This window comes from Diachasma alloeum, unplaced genomic scaffold (genome assembly GCF_001412515.2).
Source record: "Diachasma alloeum isolate Michigan unplaced genomic scaffold, Dall2.0 Dall_scaffold_00203, whole genome shotgun sequence".
NCBI lineage: Eukaryota > Metazoa > Arthropoda > Insecta > Hymenoptera > Braconidae > Diachasma > Diachasma alloeum.
In genome coordinates, this window is record NW_021680368.1 from 2,698,634 (window position 1) to 2,718,594 (window position 19,961).

A 19,961-nucleotide genomic window follows, 5' to 3' on the forward strand; every position below is an offset into this window, starting at 1 on the left:
TTATGGAAACGTTCAGGAACTGACGTCAATTTCATATTAAAATTGGTTATCCATGGTTAATGACCAATTGTCTCGTTACTTGAGATTTATTCCATGGTTTTTCCTTCATCTCCCTCGAAAATGCCTGCAGTGGACGGCAGAACATTTATTTATTGTCGACCGCCAACTTGGATATGCGCGGAGATGTTGCGCAGGGGAGTAGAAATATTTGTGTGCGAATTTTTTCATATTCCAGCGCTTATAATACGCCAGAATACTCGCCAATTTCATATTAAAATGATTGTTCTCCGTCGTTATTAACCAATTATTATGTTATTGATAGTTAATTCGATGATTTTACCCTCATTTGCTCCGTAAAAACACGCAACGAACGCCAAGAACTCGTTCACTACCAGAGTCTGGCCGCCATCTTGGACATGCGCGAATACGTTGCGCAGAATTTTTTTTCGCATTAAACGTTTTTGACTTCTAACGCGTGTAATATACCGAAATGTTCTCCATTTTCGTGATAAAATCGTTGCTCCCCATCATTATTAATTAATTATTATGATTTTGATAATTAGTTCGATCATTTTACCCTGATTTTCACCGGAAAACACGCAGCGAACGCCAACATCTCGTTCACTGCCCGACTCTCACCGCCATCTTGGTCATGCGCGGATACGTTGCGCAGAAATATTTTTTGGCAATCGACTTTTTTGCTTTCTAACGTTTATAAAACATCAAAATACTCTCTACTTTCATGACAAAATCGTTGTCCTCCATCATTACTAGTTAATTATGATGATTTTGATAATTAATTCGATTGTTTTACCCTCATTTTCTCCAAAAAACACGCAGCGAACGCCAACATCTCGTTCACTGCCCGACTCTCACCGCCATCTTGGTCATGCGCGGATACGTTGCGCAGAAATATTTTTTGGCAATCGACTTTTTTGCTTTCTAACGTTTATAAAACATCAAAATACTCTCTACTTTCATGACAAAATCGTTGTCCTCCATCATTACTAGTTAATTATGATGATTTTGATAATTAATTCGATTGTTTTACCCTCATTTTCTCCAAAAAACACGCAGCGAACGCCAACATCTCGTTCACTGCCCGACTCTCACCGCCATCTTGGTCATGCGCGGATACGTTGCGCAGAAATATTTTTTGGCAATCGACTTTTTTGCTTTCTAACGTTTATAAAACATCAAAATACTCTCTACTTTCATGACAAAATCGTTGTCCTCCATCATTACTAGTTAATTATGATGATTTTGATAATTAATTCGATTGTTTTACCCTCATTTTCTCCAAAAAACACGCAGCGAACGCCAACATCTCGTTCACTGCCCGACTCTCACCGCCATCTTGGTCATGCGCGGATACGTTGCGCAGAAATATTTTTTGGCAATCGACTTTTTTGCTTTCTAACGTTTATAAAACATCAAAATACTCTCTACTTTCATGACAAAATCGTTGTCCTCCATCATTACTAGTTAATTATGATGATTTTGATAATTAATTCGATTATTTTACCCTCGTTTTCTCCAAAAAACACGCAGCGAACGCCAACATCTCGTTCATTGCCGACTCTCACCGTCATCTTGGTCATGCGCGGATACGTTGCGCAGAAATATTTTTTGGCAATCAACTTTTTTGCTTCCTAACGTTTATAAAACAATGAAATGCTCTCTTTTTTCGTGACAAAATCGTTGTCCCCCATTATTACTAATTAATTATGATGATTTTGATAATTAATTCGATCGTTTTACCCTTATTTTTTCCAAAAAAACACGCAGCGGACGCCAAAGCGTCCGTCTGCCCCGAGACCTCTGCCGCCATCTTGGACAGCGCCACTTTCGCGCACGCGCAGCGGGAATTTCGGACTTTCAACTCGTTCAAATCCCCATCTGCACCGAAATAATCAACAATCCCCCGCTAAAATAATAGTTTATCACCAAAAAGCCAATTATGACCCTCACACAATCATTTCCAATAACCATTTCATCCGTTTTACCCCCATAACGAGCGAATATGCACTCCCCAGGGCCTTTTAAAATTGAACAGGCGTCGTGGAATGGCCCCGCAGATGATTCAGATGTTCTTCAAGCTCTTCAAGGCACTTGGGCCTCCCCCTAACCTCTTCCTCTCTCGAAATCCCCAGTAAATAATTCCAAAATCGTCGCGCGAATTATTGCAGAGAGACTCTCGTTATTCGTAAATGAATTTCGAGTTTATCTGCGTTGAAAGAGTCTTAAAATCGATAGCCAGTGGGGATTAAGTTAAGAGGCGCACGCGTTGGGGAACACCTGGTTCTGACGCACATCAATTCGCATGGTTGGGTAATTGCACGAGTGCCTCATTGTTCGGGTGATCCTCGGGAGAATAAAAAGCCAGTGGAATTCGTCAGAGAAGAATAAAATACGTCGAGGGAATAAAAAGCCAGTGCTGGAGCGCCTGGGGGAACTCATAGGCGGGGATTCGAGGTTCTGGGGGACTGAGGGACTTTTGGGGACTGGGATTCATCGATGGCTTGCAAGAGTCGAGCTAGAGTGTACCTGGGGTATGAGGATGAGTTTGTCACTGAGAAACATCGGTCTCTGGTGAATTTTGCGACGAACAAGATCGGGGGGAAACCGGTGAGTCAAACTCAAAAATTAGAGGATTCGTTAATTGGGGAAGAGAGGGTCAAATTAGTTTATAATTATTGATTGTTTATGGTGGGAATTTTGTTGTCAATTATTTTGAGTGGATGTCTGGGACTGAAAATGATTTTTCATGAGGGCAATTGGCGTTTTAGAATTTTTTAAGAATTGAAATCGTTATTTAGAATTCTTTATGAATATTTAAATTTTTAAATCATGATTTTTAATTATTTAATATGATGTTCAGGTGATAATTTCAGATGAAACGATTTTTCATTACTTCAATTGATAATTTAGAATTCTTTAAGACTTGAAATCATTGTTTAGAATTTTTTATGGATATTTAGATTTTTAAATCATTCTTTTGAAATAGGTATTGGGGAGTTAAAATGAGTTTTTAATTATTTTTCATGAATTTAAGTGATGCTTTAACGATTCTAGTATCAACTCGAATCATTCTTTAATTATTTTTCCCAATTAAAAATCATGTTCTGGGAATTTTTACTCTGAATTTATGGAATTGAATATGAATTCTTCATCTCCAGGACTTCCCAATAAACGAGAATTCCCTCTCGCCCCCGACATGTCGCCTCTGCGGGCTGAATCAACTGCTGGCCCTCCAGCTGTACGCACCCCTGGAGAGCTCTCGCTACCACAGAACCCTGTACATCTTCACCTGCATAAACCCCAACTGCTGGAACCAGCACGACAGTTGGACCTGCTTGCGCGTGCAGTTCCTCGAGGAGAAGAGTATCAAGACGACTGAGACAGCCCCAGTGCCCACGCCACCCACCACGAGCTGGCTATCAGGTGCTGACGACTGGGGAGACGATGGGAATGACAACAGTTCAGAGCAGAATGGCAACAACATGAACGACTCGACCAAGTTGAATCTGTTCATGAATACTGGGGATATTGATGAGGAGTTGAACGAGGATCTGTCGAACATGAGGGTTGACGATCCCAATGCTAATAGTCCGGCCAGTGTGGAGAGTCCAGTGGGAGGTGGAGCTGTGGGGAGATTGGATTCGCCTCAGGTATAATAATAGCGATTGGTGATGTTTTTCATTAAATTTTGATGGACACTTTGGGGATATTTGAGGAGTGAAGGGGTTTGGAGCGGTTTGTTAAGAGACATTTTTGTTGTTGTTGTAAAACTAGACATTATGGAGAGGATTCATCAATTCAGAGAATGTTGATGCTATGGAATTGAATGGGCCTTTATGCAATTGTTCACGTTGTTATGTGATTATCTAAATAATGATTGGTTTTACAACAAAATGTCAAGAGTCAGGATTGATAACAAATATGGTCAAACTCCATTGCAAATACAACTGCATGAAATATAAAATCATAGGGATAACAGTCGCCTAGACTTTGTGTATCGAAAACGATCCCAATTGCTCTCGATCTTCTCTCTAGCTCTCCTCATCGAACCCTGACTCATCCCCAAACTCTCTCATCTCAGCACACTCTAATGTCTCTCTTCGTTACCTGTCACTCTCTCACTCGCACTTACACTAATTCTCCATACTCTTTGTCACCCACAATAATCCCTTTAATCCGTCACCCAGGCCACACGCATCACCCAAAACCTCCATCTCGCATAAACATTCTTATTTTCCAAACTGTTACTCGCTCAAACCTATCGTCTCTATTCAGTCACTATTGACTAAAAACCCCCAAAACATGAGTTTAGATCGTGAAGAATAATTGAAGAATGATTCGAGTTCAAGCTAAAATCGTTGAAACATCGTATAAAATCATGAAAAATAATTGAAAACTTATTTGAAGTCCTCAATAACTATTTAAATCAACGATTTAATAATTTCAATATTCATGAAAAATTACAAATAATGATTATAGGCGATTTGAAATCATGAAAAGTAATTAAAATTAATTTGAAACCTCAAATATCATTTAAAATCATGAAAAATCATTTAGAAACTGTTCAAAATTATAAAAAAACCCAAAAAACTTCAGTCAAAGGCCAAGATTAATGAAAAATACCAAATAAGATCGATGAAAAAATTTCAATTTGCTATCCCTCAGGCATCAGCGGAGATCGAGGGTGAGGAATCAGAAGTCGTCTGCATTGACACCCCCACGCAGCCCCAGTGCAACCTCATGGACCTCCTCCAGGAAGTCACGCACAACCCCTTCCAGCATCACGACCCAAATGCCCCAGTCAACCTGACATTCACCGAAGTATTCATGTGGGTGGAGGAGGAGGACCTCTCGGTCGACGTCTCTCAACACGAGAGGGACCTCGCCAGGGAGTACCAGATGCACCTCCCCGAGTCCGAGGGGGCGGAGGAGATGAGGGGAATGGACACGAATCCCGAGGTGTACGAAAAAAGCGTTCCTAAACATGGGGACGAGATGTTCCATCATTTCAAGTGCAGAATACAGAAGAATCCGGGACAGTTGATCAGGTGAGGGTTTCATGATTGACAAAATTGTTAAATTAATTTTTTTAAATTTAAAACATCTATTTAATTACATTAAATTTCTTCAAAATCTTGAATCTAATGGGGAAATACGAGATGAAGGATTTTTAAATTTATTTTTTATTTTTTATTCTAATTTTTTTGGCTTCAATTTTTGAGTTTTCTCTACGGTAAAGATCTCTTGAAATAATTAATGTTTTTATAAAGGAAAATCATTCACTCATCGTTTAAAATCATGAAAAATGAATGAAAACTTATTTGAAGTCCTCAATAACTATTTGAAATCAATGATTTAACAATTTAAATGTTCATAAAAAATTATAAATAATGATTTCAAGTCACAACGAATTTTTAAAGTCATAAGAAATCGTTTAAAGGCTATTTGCTTCACAAAAAGTCCTTAAAAACTGATTTAAAGTCCCAAAAATCGAATAAAAATCATAAAACAAATGATATTTAACAAATGATCTATCCACTTGTGTCTCAGGTACTGCAGAGATAATTCAGCAGCCCTCCTCCTCACCCCCCTGAGCTCCTCGGGCTTCTGCAGACACTGCGGTGGCGAAAGAATCTTCGAGGTACAAGTTCTTCCAACGATAATTCCAAAGCTGAAGCTCTCTCCAAGCATCGACCGCAACTTCCAGCTGGAGTTCGGCACAGTCCTAGTCTTCACGTGCTCCAGGAGCTGTTGGTCACCCAGCGATGCATTCAAGGAGGAGCACGTGGTCGTCCAGGCCGAGAGACTCTAGTTTAATTATTACTCGAGGGATAAAGAATTCAGCATTCCAAAATGTAGAACTTCCATGAATTCTTTTGATTTGCATTAGGAGTCCGTCCGCTAGACGCATTTGCTTTCAAAAGTGGCAGGAAGGTGAAACACTCACTGGCAGAAAGAAAAAAGAGGCAGCTTCTGGGGAATGACTCAAACGTAATGATTACCAAGTGCTCTAAAATGAAAAATTATAGCCCGAGAGGGGAATTCTCCGTTCCAAAGATTTTTTATTTTTTTGCGAGCAAGAGCATCTGATTTCCAGCACTCGCAGGGCTATTATGGTCCCGAGAAATTTGTGTGAATGCAGTAAATCAATTTTTTAATAGAATAACAATGATGTGATAGCAAATCTGTGACTTATCTTGGTAATCTTGGCTTCCTCGTCGCTTTTCTTTCTCTCAGGGTGATACGAATGTGTAATTACCTTGGTAATGAGTAGATTCAGTGGATTTTGAGGTGAGGTTTACACCGAAAAAAAAAAAGTTTTTGTTTGTTAGGAAAAAAACCATTAAATTCAATTATTTTTGATAATCAAAGAACGAAAATTTTTGATCATATTCAAAAATCTATTTTTAAAAACGTTGGGAATGTTTTAAGTTGATCTTCTAAGTTGATTTTTCGATGCAAATTTAATTCTTTACAAAAAAAGTCTTTTGACATTTTCCCCTAAATCCCCTCGTTATCACGATAATTAAACAATTGTTGTAACACGTTTCACCACTTCACTATGACTTGAAGTACAACAGTTGAACTGTGTCCTTAATTCATCAACTAACAGAGACGGAGATCAATTATCTGATGGGATTGAATATAATTGTCTGAGAAATATGAGGCCTGAGAAATCAAATTTTACTAGTCAATAAACGTTTTGTCTCATCGAACGTTCATTCCAGTGCTGCAGTGGTGGAACTAAGCATTTAATCATTTCAATATTAGGGAGTGCACTGTCACTCCTCATGGAAGTATTTTCAAAATTTTAAAAAGTGAAATTTCTGATTTTCCGCCACTCCACTGCTGATTCTATAACTCAGTGTAACTCGGCTAGGTATACTTTTTAGATGTAAATAGAAATAAATGGAGTGATGAGAGTCCAGTGTTGTCATTTACTCATTTATTGAATAAATAATCGAGAATCTATCGAAATGTATCGAAATTTTTGTGAGAAGTTTTTTTACAAGTCTCTGACATCGCGATTTCAAAGCAAAAACCTCAAAAATGAAGAATCCCAGGAAAAACGGTGAAACTAAAAATTCGTGACTTTAATTTCTGGGTGGCCTAGGTAGCTAATTTGAATTCAAATTTCTTGAGACACCTCACGAAATAATTAAGAATGTTCAGGTAGTTGTAAGGGACCTCCCTACTATTATATATAATTATTAAATTCAAGAACGCATGAATCCAATCCATTTAATCATTTCCTACGACGTCACAAAGACGTGGAACGCTACATAAATTCCCTTCTTCAATGTCTTCGGTATGTGAGCCCCAAAAAGCCAAAATAATAAATTGAACTAAGTCACATTCATGTAGTTTCGCCCGAAAATCAGCGCATGAAAGCGCAGTGCAATGAAGAAAAAGCGATCAATATTTAATCGACATTTAATCCTTAAAAACTTAAATTTGTACAGTCTTATCTATTCTATACAACTGATCATCATCATCATCATCATTTCCAGACACCTCCACCCCATTCCCCTCTACGAGAAGTTCCTCGCCAACGGATGTTCGAGGAAGTACCCATTCTTCTCAAACGCCCTATCGGATATCTCCTGAATGATATAATCCCCATTGATCCACTCCGAGTCCTCCAGTTGGTCCGCGAGTCTCTTGATCCTCTCGTAAAGGATATACCCATAAATCTGTGTGAGGTACACCTCCTTATCGGCGTCCCTCATGCCGAGGCAGTAGGACCTGTTGGTCCTGGCGAGGGTCGCCGAGATGACGTAGAGGCAAGAGGCGAACTCCGCGATTCTCTTGTGGGTCGCTGGCTTCTCGAAGATCTCCCTGCCATACTGAATGGCGACTTTCTCGACGCACTCCTTGAGCCTTCCGATGCCGTACTCCAGGGTCTCAGCCGTCGTCTTCAAAGAGGGATGAAGATTATCGGATATATAGAGCTTGCTCGTGTGCTGGTACCCGAAGACCTTCTTCAGGACGTACGTCGGGTGGTTCCAGGGGGTCCTGTGGATCTTGACCTTGTCGGTGACGATGTCCCCGGTGTGCTGAAGCCCCAGCATCGCCACGAAGACTTTGGTATTGAGAACAGTCCCCTCCACCGACATCAGGGCGACAGCGTCCCTGAAGAACTGCTGGAACAGCTGATCCCTCACGAGAGAGCTCACTCCAACCAGCTGAAGACCTGTGATTATGTTCTGGAGGCACTCCTCAGCGCAGAAGGTCTCCACCATGCACTTCTCCATGTCGCAATCCTGCTCCTCGAAGTTGTCCATCATGCCGCAGGTCAGGTAGACGACGCTCTCCATTCCGTAGATGGCGCCGCAGGTCTTCCCGATGACGTCCTGGAGGACCTGGTTCTTGAACTTGAGGGCGTTGAAGTCCTTGTTGGCTTTGAAGTGTTGGATCATGAGTTGGACGAATTTACGGGTGATCCCGATGGCCTGACCACCGAGGTACTGCCTGCCCTCGCCGAAGAGCTTTGAGAAGCTCCTGCTGGCCTCGCCGATCGAGCCGAGCAGATTTTCCCGGGGGATTTTCATGTCGTTGAAGGCTACGGCGCAGAGGTCTAGACCCCGGAGGCCTACGGTGTCCGCTGGGGGGGACACTGTTATGCCTTCGGCCGATCTTTCCACGAGGAAGGCCGAGGTCGTGTCGACCGGCCTGGGGCCCGTGCCTGCGGGGGTGGAAGAGACGGTTTTATTCGAAGCTTTCGCAGGTTGGAGAGGGGTCGTGTGATGGTAGGGGAAAGGGCGTTTATGTCACTAGGCATGATAAAACGTTATTCTAATCTCACTTTGCTCGGTTTGAATGGGGTTTTTCGGAAACTATCCGAATATTCGCCAGGGAAAATTACTTCTAGGAGATTTTCAAGGGCGTGAGAGTCAAACAATTTGGGTGCAAATGGTTTTTAAGTGTGAAAGAATTTATAGATGACTAGAAACTGTTTTTACACTCCTAGATTCGACTAAATTGAATTTTTCGCTGGCGAATCTTTCGCTAGTTTCAGCTAAATGTATCCCTGGGATAATAAACTGTTCTCGGTCATGTGATTGTTTTCCTTGTCTTTGGTTCGAAATGGAAAATTACGTGGGAATCGCAAAAATTTTTATTTGTTGAGAAAAAGTGAATTTTTTTCACTAGTTCACTAAAATATTGCATGTCAGAAGTTGAAAAAAAATTTAAACCACCCAAACGTATAGTATATATCGAGTGCGGAAATATACTTTCACCTGAGGCTGTAAAACGCCTATTTTTGAGGCAAATTCTACACTGAGAAAAAAGCGATTTTTTACGCGTACGAAAAAATCGTATATTACACTTGAAAAAGTTTTTTTTCCTATACCCGAGTGTAAAGCACTATTTATAAACCAGTGAAGTACTATCCTACGGACTCTGAGGGCTTCAAACTCATACTTTACGGCCTAGGCTGTGAAATACCGTACGTTAATCGTGAATAAAAGTCGTTTTTCTGCACATATGAACGTGAAATACGATTTTTCATCTCTAAAACGACATTTTGCGGCCTAACCCGTAAAATATACACTTTCCCCAGGATCGTATAACAGTTTATCGCACTAGTGAGAAAAATGCATTTTTTTATTTCCGTCAGAAAATTTCTTCCTACCCAGTTACGAAGCTAATCCTCCTTCCCACTGTCTGCAAACAGCGTTTGACCGACACGAAATGTCCGTAAAATTCCTTTTTATGGACAGTACAATGAAATAGCTATTTTTGTCACAAGGTCGAAAAAAACTTTTCTGACGGGCGTGAGGGTTGCATATCAAGACGAATTCGAGGAATGCCATTACATGAGTTAGAAAAGTAGTTTTTGACCGAGTGACAAACATAATTTTTCTTTACAATGTCCGTAGATGGCGTTTTACGGACACGAAGTGTTCGTAAAATTCCGTTTTACGGACAGTGTGATAAAAAATTATGAAAAATGATATCTTAAATTCCGTTTTACGGCCAGTGTAATGAAAAATTATGAAAAATTCTTTTCATCACGCTGTGACGAAAAGTGAACTTTTCGGCGCGCTCCGCGTGCCTAAAAGTCCAATTTCCGCCACATTGTGATGAAAAATATTGTTCGTAACTCGTGAAAAAATGTTTTTGAGCACTCGTTACGAAATATACTATTTTAAACACTTTTTTGCACTCGTTACGAAATATACTATTATATGCCTAGGATCGATGAACCACGAATTCCAACCTCATTTTGATTGGTTAGACCGTAGTTTTCGGTCTTTGGGACTTAAAATATTCTATATCCCGTGATAATAAAAGCATTTTGTGACTCCGGTGTTTATAGTCCACGTCTATAAAGTGTCAAAAACACTTTTTTGCACTCGTTACGAAATATACTATTATTAAATTCCGTTTTACAGCCAGTGTGCTGAAAACTAATTTTTGACGAAAGTCAAGTGCAAGACTCACCCGTCTCGTTGCACTCGCTCACAACGATAAAAAGATTTGCCCGTCTCGCGTCGAAGACGAAGGTCTTCTTCCCATTCAGGACGAAGTACTGCTCGCAGTCGGAGAATTTGGCGTGAGTGGAGATGGTGGTGTCCGAGGCGCCCTCGTCGTCCTCAGTGATGCATATCGTGGGGGAGAGTTCCCCGCTGGCTATCCTCGGGAGGTAGAGGGCTTTCTGGGCGTCGGAGGCGTGCCCCGCGATGAAGTCCACAGCCGTCCGCTTCTTCACGAGGTACGTCCCCAGGACCGGGATCGCTGACAGCGTCTCCACGAGCTTGGCGAACTCCGAGGTGTTCAGGCCCAGTCCTCTGTACTCGGCGGGGACTGTCGCCCGGAACACCCCGAGGTCCTTCAGGTTATCCAGCACCTCCTGGGGGATTTGACTCGCCGAGTCTATTCGCCCGATGTCCAGGGTGCTGACGTAGTTCTCGATCGGCTTCAGCCATTCGAAAAACTCGCCGTGACGGGGGGTTGTCTGCGGCACCGGAAATGCCGCGAACTCCGGGTCGAATTTGCCGACGAAGAAGTTCTTGGCGAAGGGCAGCCGCTGCTCCTGCTTCTCCTTCGGCGCGGATAACCTCACTTCATGGTGGCGCACTGATACCTTTGGGTTCAGCTCGGCTGAGCAGCGGCGGCTGGGGATCAGGGCGCGCGACAACTGCGGAAGCTGGGAACGCAGGACTGCACTCCGGGTTAACATTTTTTTACTCGGTTTTCTGGGCTTTTGAGGGGTTATAGACGGACGGAGCCACGGGGAGTCATGCCGCGACGGTGGCTCGAGCAACTGATTATTGACATCGTGAGGAGGAGGAGGAGGATGGCGATGATCATGGGGTTTGAGCGATTTTTTTTAACTCTTTGGGAAGGGAAATTATTGGTGTTATTTTTAAAAATGAGTTTTTTGGGTGATTTTGCTGAAATGATCGTTTGCAGAAGTTTTAGGTTTTTTAAGGTCCCGCCGTTTCGTCAGGTTGGCAGAATTCTTGAAATAATTGAAAAGGTGTAATTGAAAAGTTGATTATGAAATTTTTATTGTTAAATCATCTAATTGTTGTCAATTGTTATTACTGAATTTTTTGATGATTGAAATTATGAAAATCTATTTTGTTACATAATTTTTTTATTTAAAAATGATCGAAAAAATTTAATAATTGATAAATTTAATTAGAAATAAATTTTTCTCCACAATTTCCATATTTTAACTGTTTGAATCGTCGATTTATTATTAATGAATTGATTATTGTAGATTTATTGAATGAAAAATCATGAAAAAAAAATATTTTCCACATTTTTTAACGGTTCTGCCATTTGTTAATTAACAAACGTTGGGAAGTGAAATTATTGGTATTATTTTTATAAATGAGTTTTTTGGGTGATTTTGCTGAAATGATCGTTTGCAGAAGTTTTAGGTTTTTTAAGGTCCCGCCGTTTCGTCAGGTTGGCAGAATTGTTGAAATAATTAAAAAGGTAATTGAAAAGTTGATTATGAAATTTTTATTGTTAAATCATCTAATTGTTGTCAATTGTTATTACTGGATTTTTTAAAGATTGAAATTATGAAAATCTATTTTGTTACATAATTTTTTTATTTAAAAATGATCGAAAAAATTTAATAATTGATAAATTTAATTAGAAATAAATTTTTCTCCTCAATTTCCATATTTTAACTGTTTGAATCGTCGATTTATTATGAATGAATTGATGATTGTAGATTTATTGAATGAAAAATCATGAAACAAAAATATTTTCCACATTTTTTAACGGTTCTGCCATTTTTTAATTAACAAACGTTGCAAAAATACAAAAAACACGATTAATAATTAAAAAATTGATTAGAAAAGGAATTTTTCCAGTTAAAGTCCTTATAAAAAATCATTTCATGCCCTTTTCCCGTTTTTGAATACTCCCGCAATTTCGTTGTGTTGGTCAATGTGCTAAAACGTTCAAAAAAAAAATTAATAATAAAGAAAAAACTTTTTGAAAATAATTTTTACGTATTAATTTTGATATTGGAATCATTTAACATGATCAATTATTATTCATGAATCGATAATTATGGTATTGCGAACATGAGGTATTCTATAATGTATTTTTCATAAGTTGGCAGTACTGCATTCACCCGGATGGTCGAGAAGACGCGCTCGTTGTGTACGTCGTGTGTTAAACCGTTTGGTTATAAAAAATTAACCGAATTCCTCAATTGTTTGTGATAAAATGATATCGTGGAGTCGGCCTTGACACAGTACATCATAATAATAAAAGGTAATGATTGATAAGTATGTGAATTGGGGGATAATCTATGGTTTCAGTATGTAACCGCCAAAACTGCAGTCAAAGACGCCATCTTAAACGTATTTGTTGACAATTCTGGGAATCAAGCAACACCATATTGCTGTTCAAAACATTCATCACTTCCTGGGGGTCGTCTCCGGGAGTCTGCCCCCATTACTGTAGATTCCTCATCATGAGTGTTGAGAGGACCTTTTGTCGATGAAGGACTGTGTTTTGAAGCCACAAGGGCGAGGGGCGAGTTGCATTGATAACCAACATCGACAGATGTATTATTTTTGTTGCCAACGATAATTTTCAATTGGTTCAAGTCGTCGTGGATCTCTGAACAGCGATTGGTGATGTTTCTCATGAGATTTTGATGGACATTTTGGGGATATTTGAGGAGTGAAGGGGTTTGGAGCGGTTTGTTAAGAGACATTTTTTGTTGACGTTGTAAAACTAGTCATTATGGAGAGGATTCATCAATTCAGAGAATGTTGATGCTATGGAATTGAATGGGCCTTTATGCAATTGTTCACGTTGTTATGTGATTATCTAAATAATGATTGGTTTTACAACAAAATGTCAAGAGTCAGGATTGATAACAAATATGGTCAAACTCCATTGCAAATACAACTGCATGAAATATAAAATCATAGGGCTAACAGTCACCTAGATTTTGTGTATCGAAAACGATCCCAATTGCTCTCGATCTTCTCTCTAGCTCTCCTCATCGAACCCTGACTCATCCCCAAACTCTCTCATCTCAGCACACTCTAATGTCTCTCTTCGTTACCTGTCACTCTCTCACTCGCACCAACACTAATGCTCCATACTCTTTGTCACCCACAATAATCCCTTTGATTCCGTCACCCAGGCCACACGCATCACCCAAAACCTCCATCTCGCATAAACATTCTTATTTTCCAAACTGTTACTCGCTCCAGATACTTCGCATATCCCACCTCAATTCCATAAACTCAATCTCAAACCTATCGTCTCTATTCAGTCACTATTGACGAAAAATCCCCAAAACATGTTTTAGATAATGAAGAATAATTGAAAAATGATTCGAGTTCATGCTAAAATCATTAAAACATGATCTAAAGTCGTGAAAAATAATTGAAAAGTTATTTAAAGTTCTCAAGAACTACTTCAAATCAATTATTTAAAAATTTTAATATTCATAAAAAATTATAAATAATCATTTCAAGTCATTACTAATTCTTGAAGTCTTAAAAAGTCGTTTGAAGCCGTAAAAAGTAATTAAAAACTCATGTAAAGTCCCAAATATCTCTTCAAAATTATAAAAAAATCCTTGAATCATTCAAATTCATAAAAACTGATGGAAAAACTTTGATTATCGCTCTAAAGTAATGAAAGTCCTTGAATGATCATTTGAAATTATGAAAAATCATTAAAAACTCATTAAAACGGTAAATTCTTCACCCATAAAAAACAGTTTCACTTTTGAATGTTAATATTTAAAGATCTCAACAGTTAAAAGTCAATATTAATCACACATATCCCTAAACTCAATCAGAAATACAACTGGATAAAAAAACAAAATTAAAATTCTCATCATTTCGAACAGAAAAAAAAATTCAAAAAATCTTGTGACCCTTTCTAATTGCTCTACTGTTCCCAGGACCTCGGACTGACCCAAAATGTTCTACGCCCACTTCGTCCTCGCCAAGAAGGGTCCTCTGGCCCGGATTTGGCTGGCCGCCCACTGGGACAAAAAGCTAACGAAAGCCCACGTCTTCGAGACGAACATCGAGTCCTCAGTCGACGGAATTCTGCAGCCAAAAGTCAAGATGGCCCTTCGAACCTCGGGTCATTTGCTCCTGGGAGTGGTTCGCATCTACTCGAGGAAAGCCAAGTACCTCCTAGCCGACTGCAATGAGGCCTTCGTCAAGATAAAGATGGCCTTCAGGCCGGGGATGGTGGACCTTCCTGAAGAGCACCGAGAGGCGGCTGTCAACGCCATTACTCTTCCAGAGGTCTCTGTAATAAAACATTCTTTCCCATTTTTTAAATTTTATTAAAATTTACGTTAAGAATTAACATTAAGAATTAACGTTAAGAATTTACGTTAAAAAGCTCAATTATTCTATGAAAGTCAATGGAAATCAAGAAAATTCATGCAAGTTTGGGAATTCTTGTCTTTCTGCGGCTCAAAAATAGGGAATTCCATTGACTTTTCAGTGAAATTAGACATTCTGAGTTTTTTAATTAGTCAATTTATGAATCGACTGACGAATTTATTTATTTACCAATTTTACTTCTCAATTGATCAATTGGTTGATTATTAAGTTAATAATGAATTAATTATTTGATGGAGTGATAATGGTATTGAGAATTCAGCAGTTATAAAAATAAAATAGTTAATGGAATGAAAAAATGCTAAAATAGCTAGAATTCAATGGAAATCAAGAAAATTCAGGTAAGTTTGGGAATTCTTGTCTTTCTGCGGATCAAAAATAGGGAATTCCATTGAATTTTCAGTGAAATTAGACATTCTATGAGTTTTTTAATTAGTCCATTTATGAATCGACTGACGAATTTATTTATTTACCAATTTTACTCCTCAATTGATCAATTGGTTGATTATTAAGTTAATAATGAATTAATTAATTGATGGAGTGATAATGGCATTGAGAATTCAGCATTTGCAAAAATAAAATAGTTAATGGAATGAAAAAATGCTAAAATAGCTAGAATTCAATGGAAATCAAGAAAATTCAGGTAAGTTCGGGTATTCTTGTCTTTCTGCGGCTCAAAAATAGGGAATTCCATTGAATTTTCAGTGAAATTAAATATTCGATAAGTTTTTGAATTAGCTAATTTATAAATCCATTGATGAATTGATTTATTTATCAGTTTTACTTCTCAATTGCTCAGTTGGTTAATTATTATTCTAATAATGAATTTATTATTTAATGGAGTGATTATTGCCTTCAGAATTCAGCATTCACAAAATCAAAATAGTCAATGGATTAAAAAAACACTAAAATAATTCGAATAAATGGAAGTAAATAGAAATCAGGAGAGTAATTTTGGGAATGCTCGTTTTTTATGGCTTATCTGTATCTCCGTAGGTCTTCCACGACTTCGACACCCCAATGCCAGAGCTGAAGGACGTGGATATCGAGGCCCAGTTCAGTCTGAATCAATCTCGAGCTGAAGAAATCACGATGAGAGAGGACTACGGAAATCTCTCGCTGGTGACACACGACCAGGGCTTCGGGGACATGAGTTTCGATGGTGAACCTCCAGAATTGTTGCGTCATGGGGCGACGATGGAGCCCCCTCTGGACCATGGACACATGCTGTTCAGCGATGGCCCCAGCATCGACTCGACTCTGGAGCCGAAGGAGAAGGAGCCGGTACCAGGGACGTCCGCGACGCAGCCGATGGACATCGACACGCCCATCAGGGATGATGGCTTTGGGGGACACCTGGGACAGGACATCATATCAGGGGGACTCTTCGAGGGGGGATTGTTCGATGAAACCCCCATGGGGGAGGTCCCAGTGCCCGAGACTTCTGGGATTTCCGAGGCTCCTGGGACTTCTCTGCCTACTCCAGCTGCTGCATCTGCTGAAGAGTCTGAAGATGACATGGGGGATCACTTTGGGGGACCCCCTTCGCCGATGGGGGGCATGAGCACCGATGGGTCCAGACCGACTTCTCCGGTTGCTGCTGGGGAGGAGCTCGGAGGAAGGGCGAGTGTCGCCAGCCACAGATTTACGCCAGCGCCGCCAACAATCCCAGAAGAGCACGTGATGAACCACATAGAGGAGGCAGCTCCCCTGCAGGACCAGACGACCCTCCTCCACGACGAGGAAGAGAGTTTCGCCCTGGCCCCAGTGGACGCCTCAGCGCTGAAAGGCTTCACAAAAGCGAAACGCAAGCGCAAACTGATCGTCGACGAGGTGAAGAACATCTCAGGGGAGGAGATGAAGGCGCAGCTGTCAGACACCTCTGACATCGTGACGACCCTGGACCTGGCCCCTCCGACGAAGCGACTGATGCACTGGAAGGAGACAGGGGGTGTTGAGAAGCTCTTCGCCCTTCCTGGGAGGTCGATCCCAGCGCGAGTCCTCTTCAAGAACTACCAGAAGCACCTGACGAGTAAATCCTACGATCACGAGGACTTCGGGAGGATCCAGGAGGACGAGGGGCTTCCCCTCGAGCAGATGAGGGAGGCACCTGAGGATCAGCTGGGCCTGGACCAGTCCTCCATCGGGAAGAGACTGAGCAGAAAGAGGAAGGCACCTGCTGACGAGGATGTCTCGGGGATGCCTATGATGGAGGAACACCCTGTGGAGCAGGAGCCTGAGGCGCCTCCAGCGCCAACTCCAGTCCCTGAGGAGACACCTGTCCATTATGAGATGACTATGCCTGTTGAGCCCAGTGTGCCAGATGTCACTGCAAGTTTAATGCAGACTGAGAGTATTGAAGCACCTGAGGGCATTCTACCGCCAGTGGAACAGCCTGTCGAGCATCTTGGGGAGCCTGAGATGCCTCAAATACCTCCAGCTCAGGTGAATTACTCATAATTTTTTTATAATATTATGAAAGAAGTATTAATTGAGAATTAGTAATGCCAATTTACACTTTGGATTTTTTTTTTAAGTTGAAAACTTGTTCAGTTGCTCATGAAATGATGAATTTATTCTTGAGTTATGAATATTTGGAAAAATTTCTGAACTGTTCATTTTGCCCCACCTTCAAGTAATGGAAAATTATTTAAAATTATTCCTAATTCATAAAGTCATTTCTGATTTCTGAAGTAGTGAAAATTATTCCTGCAGTCATTATTTTCTATAACAAAATATTAATGGGAGTGGTCATTGTCAATTATCGTTAAGAAATGCCATCAGCAAAGGAATTAGTAATTCCAATTAGTGAACAAGGCAAAATTATAAAGGAATTTAAAAAAATGAAGATTTGAAAACAATTTTGAAGTGCCCATTTTGCCCTACTTCCACCTATTAATTTGAAAACTGAGCAATGGAAAATTCATTTTAAATAATTCCTTATTGATAAAGCACTTTCCAATATTCTCTAATTAATTCCTGTTTCCTAAACTGCTAAAAATAATTCCTGAAGTTGATGACGCATTAAAAATGCACACATGTTTAATTTAATCATAAATTAATGTTATGAATTTGGCTATTCCTGCAGGTGAGCTCTCTCCTGGGGCCTCAGGAGGTGCATGAGGAGGAGAGGATGCCGAGCGACTTTGCGGAGACTGGGATGCCTCAGATGGAGAACATGGGGTACGACAGGGATCATGGGTTCATTGGGTATGAGGATCAGCATCCTCTGGCACAGACCCCTGGGGCGGTCTCCGAGAGGGGACCCACTACACCTTGGGCTGAGGACTACGAGTTCCCACCGTCGGTGGGACCTCAGGAGGAACAGCAGGTCGATGAGACCTATGAGCAGTTCGAGGAGAGGGTCCTCAATAAGAGGGCTGCCCATATGTATCAGGTTATTAAGAACAAGTTGGATACCAAGGACAGACTGACGCTGGCGGAGATGGCGTATAAGAACTCGAGAAAACAGGTAAATTTCTTTTTTTTAAATTTATTCCGTCATTTAATTTCATGTTATTTTATTTTATTCATTTTTTTATTTCGTTTTATTAATTACTTTGATTTATTGCTGATATGTTCATAAAATAATCAAAAAATAATTATTTTAACGTCAAAAAATTCGGAAGTAATGAATTAGTTAATTAATTAATGTGTTGTTAATTTTAATTTCAGGCGGCCCAAAAGTTTTATACTCTTCTAGTGTTGAAAAAATTCCAAGTGTTGGAGCTCACCCAGGAATATTCGTACGCAGATATCGTGGTGACCAAAGGACCCAAGTGGGACAATCCATCGTTGTAAAAAAATCTTCAAAACTGTATAATTCGATTTTACAACATTGTTCATCAGTGAAATCGGGAGATATCACGACGCCAGAAACACTTACATTAAGAGCCCAATTATCTACATTTTCAGACGAGAAAAGAAAACTGGGAAGTAAATATTTATTTCATTGTATTTTTCTTTCGTATTTTAATGATTGAATAGATATTAAGAAAGAGTATATTTCTATGAGAAGAGCAACTAGGATTAAGTGACTTTTTTTTTTTTCGAAAAACATAGGTGCGAAGTTTTTTGCGTTATCTTGAGATATTAGTGAGTAAATAAATTGAGTGAGTGTGAGTGAGTGAGAGATTCTCCGTCACTTTTTCTATGAAAAAACAAAAAACTAATCAAGGGAAGTGTTTTACATTTTATTTAAAAAGCGAGAGTGATAGAAATTCGATGGAATTTTCTCTTTGCAGAAAATATTGACAATTTGTATTTCTATTTTTTCAATTATTCGGCAAGGACAATGACAATTACCGTAGGGACAGTATCTATTCTTTATTATTATTAAAACCATTTTTTCGGGATATTTTTTGCAAAGAGAAAGACAATTCCGTAGAGAAATGACAGAACGAGATGAGTTGAAATTCTCATCAACATTAATTCGTGAATATCTCTAAAACTATTGGGTTTAGAGGAAAATATCATGAGACATTTTCTGTAGAGAATTGAATTTCCAATAAAAAGTGTCTTCTGACTTTTTTCTTTAGCCCCATTTCCTTCGGAGATATCCGCGAAATAAGAATTAGATGTGTTTTCGACTCATTTTCTTGAATGAATTAAATACTAAATCAATTAGACACTTTAATCAAAGATGCCTTCAAGATGATTTTTAGCGGATAATTGACCTGATGTCACTTCTGTTCGCCCCATCCCACCCTCTGCATCTCATCATCAAGAGTAAAAGAACAATTAATTGTTCTTCAAGAATTGATTAGATCTTTTCACGAAGAAAAATCGATTGATCTGGAGTTAATGGGGAGATGCAGGCTAGAATTATCCAGAAATAAAAATCAAACGACGGACCAGTGTTGGATGGAGAAATGATCCCCATACTTTGCATCATCCCCTGAAAGATGACTAATCCCTCCAATCAGTGTTAAATTCCTTTCCCCATAATTTTTTGATTAAAAAGATAATGAGAATATCGTTACATTTGAATTGATTTATATGAATGTATGTAAAATAAAATTATGATGCTGTACCTTCGCCTCAAACTCAATTCCTCCCAATTAATTATCTAATTAT

General features: G+C 39.6%; 3 protein-coding genes across 4 annotated transcripts; 2 read left to right on the top strand and 1 right to left on the bottom strand.

Moving 5' to 3' along the window:
* The first annotated feature begins 2,105 nt into the window (after nucleotides 1-2,105).
* Nucleotides 2,106-6,671, top strand: LOC107036088 (programmed cell death protein 2-like). Its single transcript, XM_015253826.1, has 4 exons — nucleotides 2,106-2,628; nucleotides 3,180-3,671; nucleotides 4,687-5,069; nucleotides 5,572-6,671. Exons 1-4 carry the CDS (start codon nucleotides 2,518-2,520, stop codon nucleotides 5,831-5,833), a joined length of 1,248 nt encoding a protein of 415 aa, XP_015109312.1. The 5' UTR covers nucleotides 2,106-2,517; the 3' UTR covers nucleotides 5,834-6,671.
* A 274-nt stretch (nucleotides 6,672-6,945) lies between these two features.
* On the bottom strand, nucleotides 6,946-11,415 carry LOC107036087 (acyl-CoA dehydrogenase family member 9, mitochondrial). Its single transcript, XM_015253824.1, has 2 exons — nucleotides 10,471-11,415; nucleotides 6,946-8,707 (listed from the first exon to the last, which is right to left on the bottom strand). Exons 1-2 carry the CDS (start codon nucleotides 11,207-11,209, stop codon nucleotides 7,554-7,556), a joined length of 1,893 nt encoding a protein of 630 aa, XP_015109310.1. The 5' UTR covers nucleotides 11,210-11,415; the 3' UTR covers nucleotides 6,946-7,553.
* Nucleotides 11,416-12,633: 1,218 nt separating this feature from the next.
* LOC107036020 (double-strand-break repair protein rad21 homolog) lies at nucleotides 12,634-19,917 on the top strand. Of its 2 annotated transcripts, none has more exons than XM_015253729.1 (5): nucleotides 12,634-12,771; nucleotides 14,429-14,789; nucleotides 15,882-17,330; nucleotides 17,974-18,357; nucleotides 18,561-19,917. In XM_015253729.1, the coding sequence occupies exons 2-5, from the start codon at nucleotides 14,448-14,450 to the stop codon at nucleotides 18,684-18,686; spliced, it is 2,301 nt and encodes a 766-aa protein (XP_015109215.1). In that variant the 5' UTR covers nucleotides 12,634-12,771; nucleotides 14,429-14,447; the 3' UTR covers nucleotides 18,687-19,917. The 2 variants fall into 2 exon arrangements, with proteins under 2 accessions (XP_015109215.1, XP_015109216.1); XM_015253730.1 differs by having other exon boundaries at nucleotides 14,429-14,783.
* The last annotated feature ends 44 nt before the right edge of the window (nucleotides 19,918-19,961 follow it).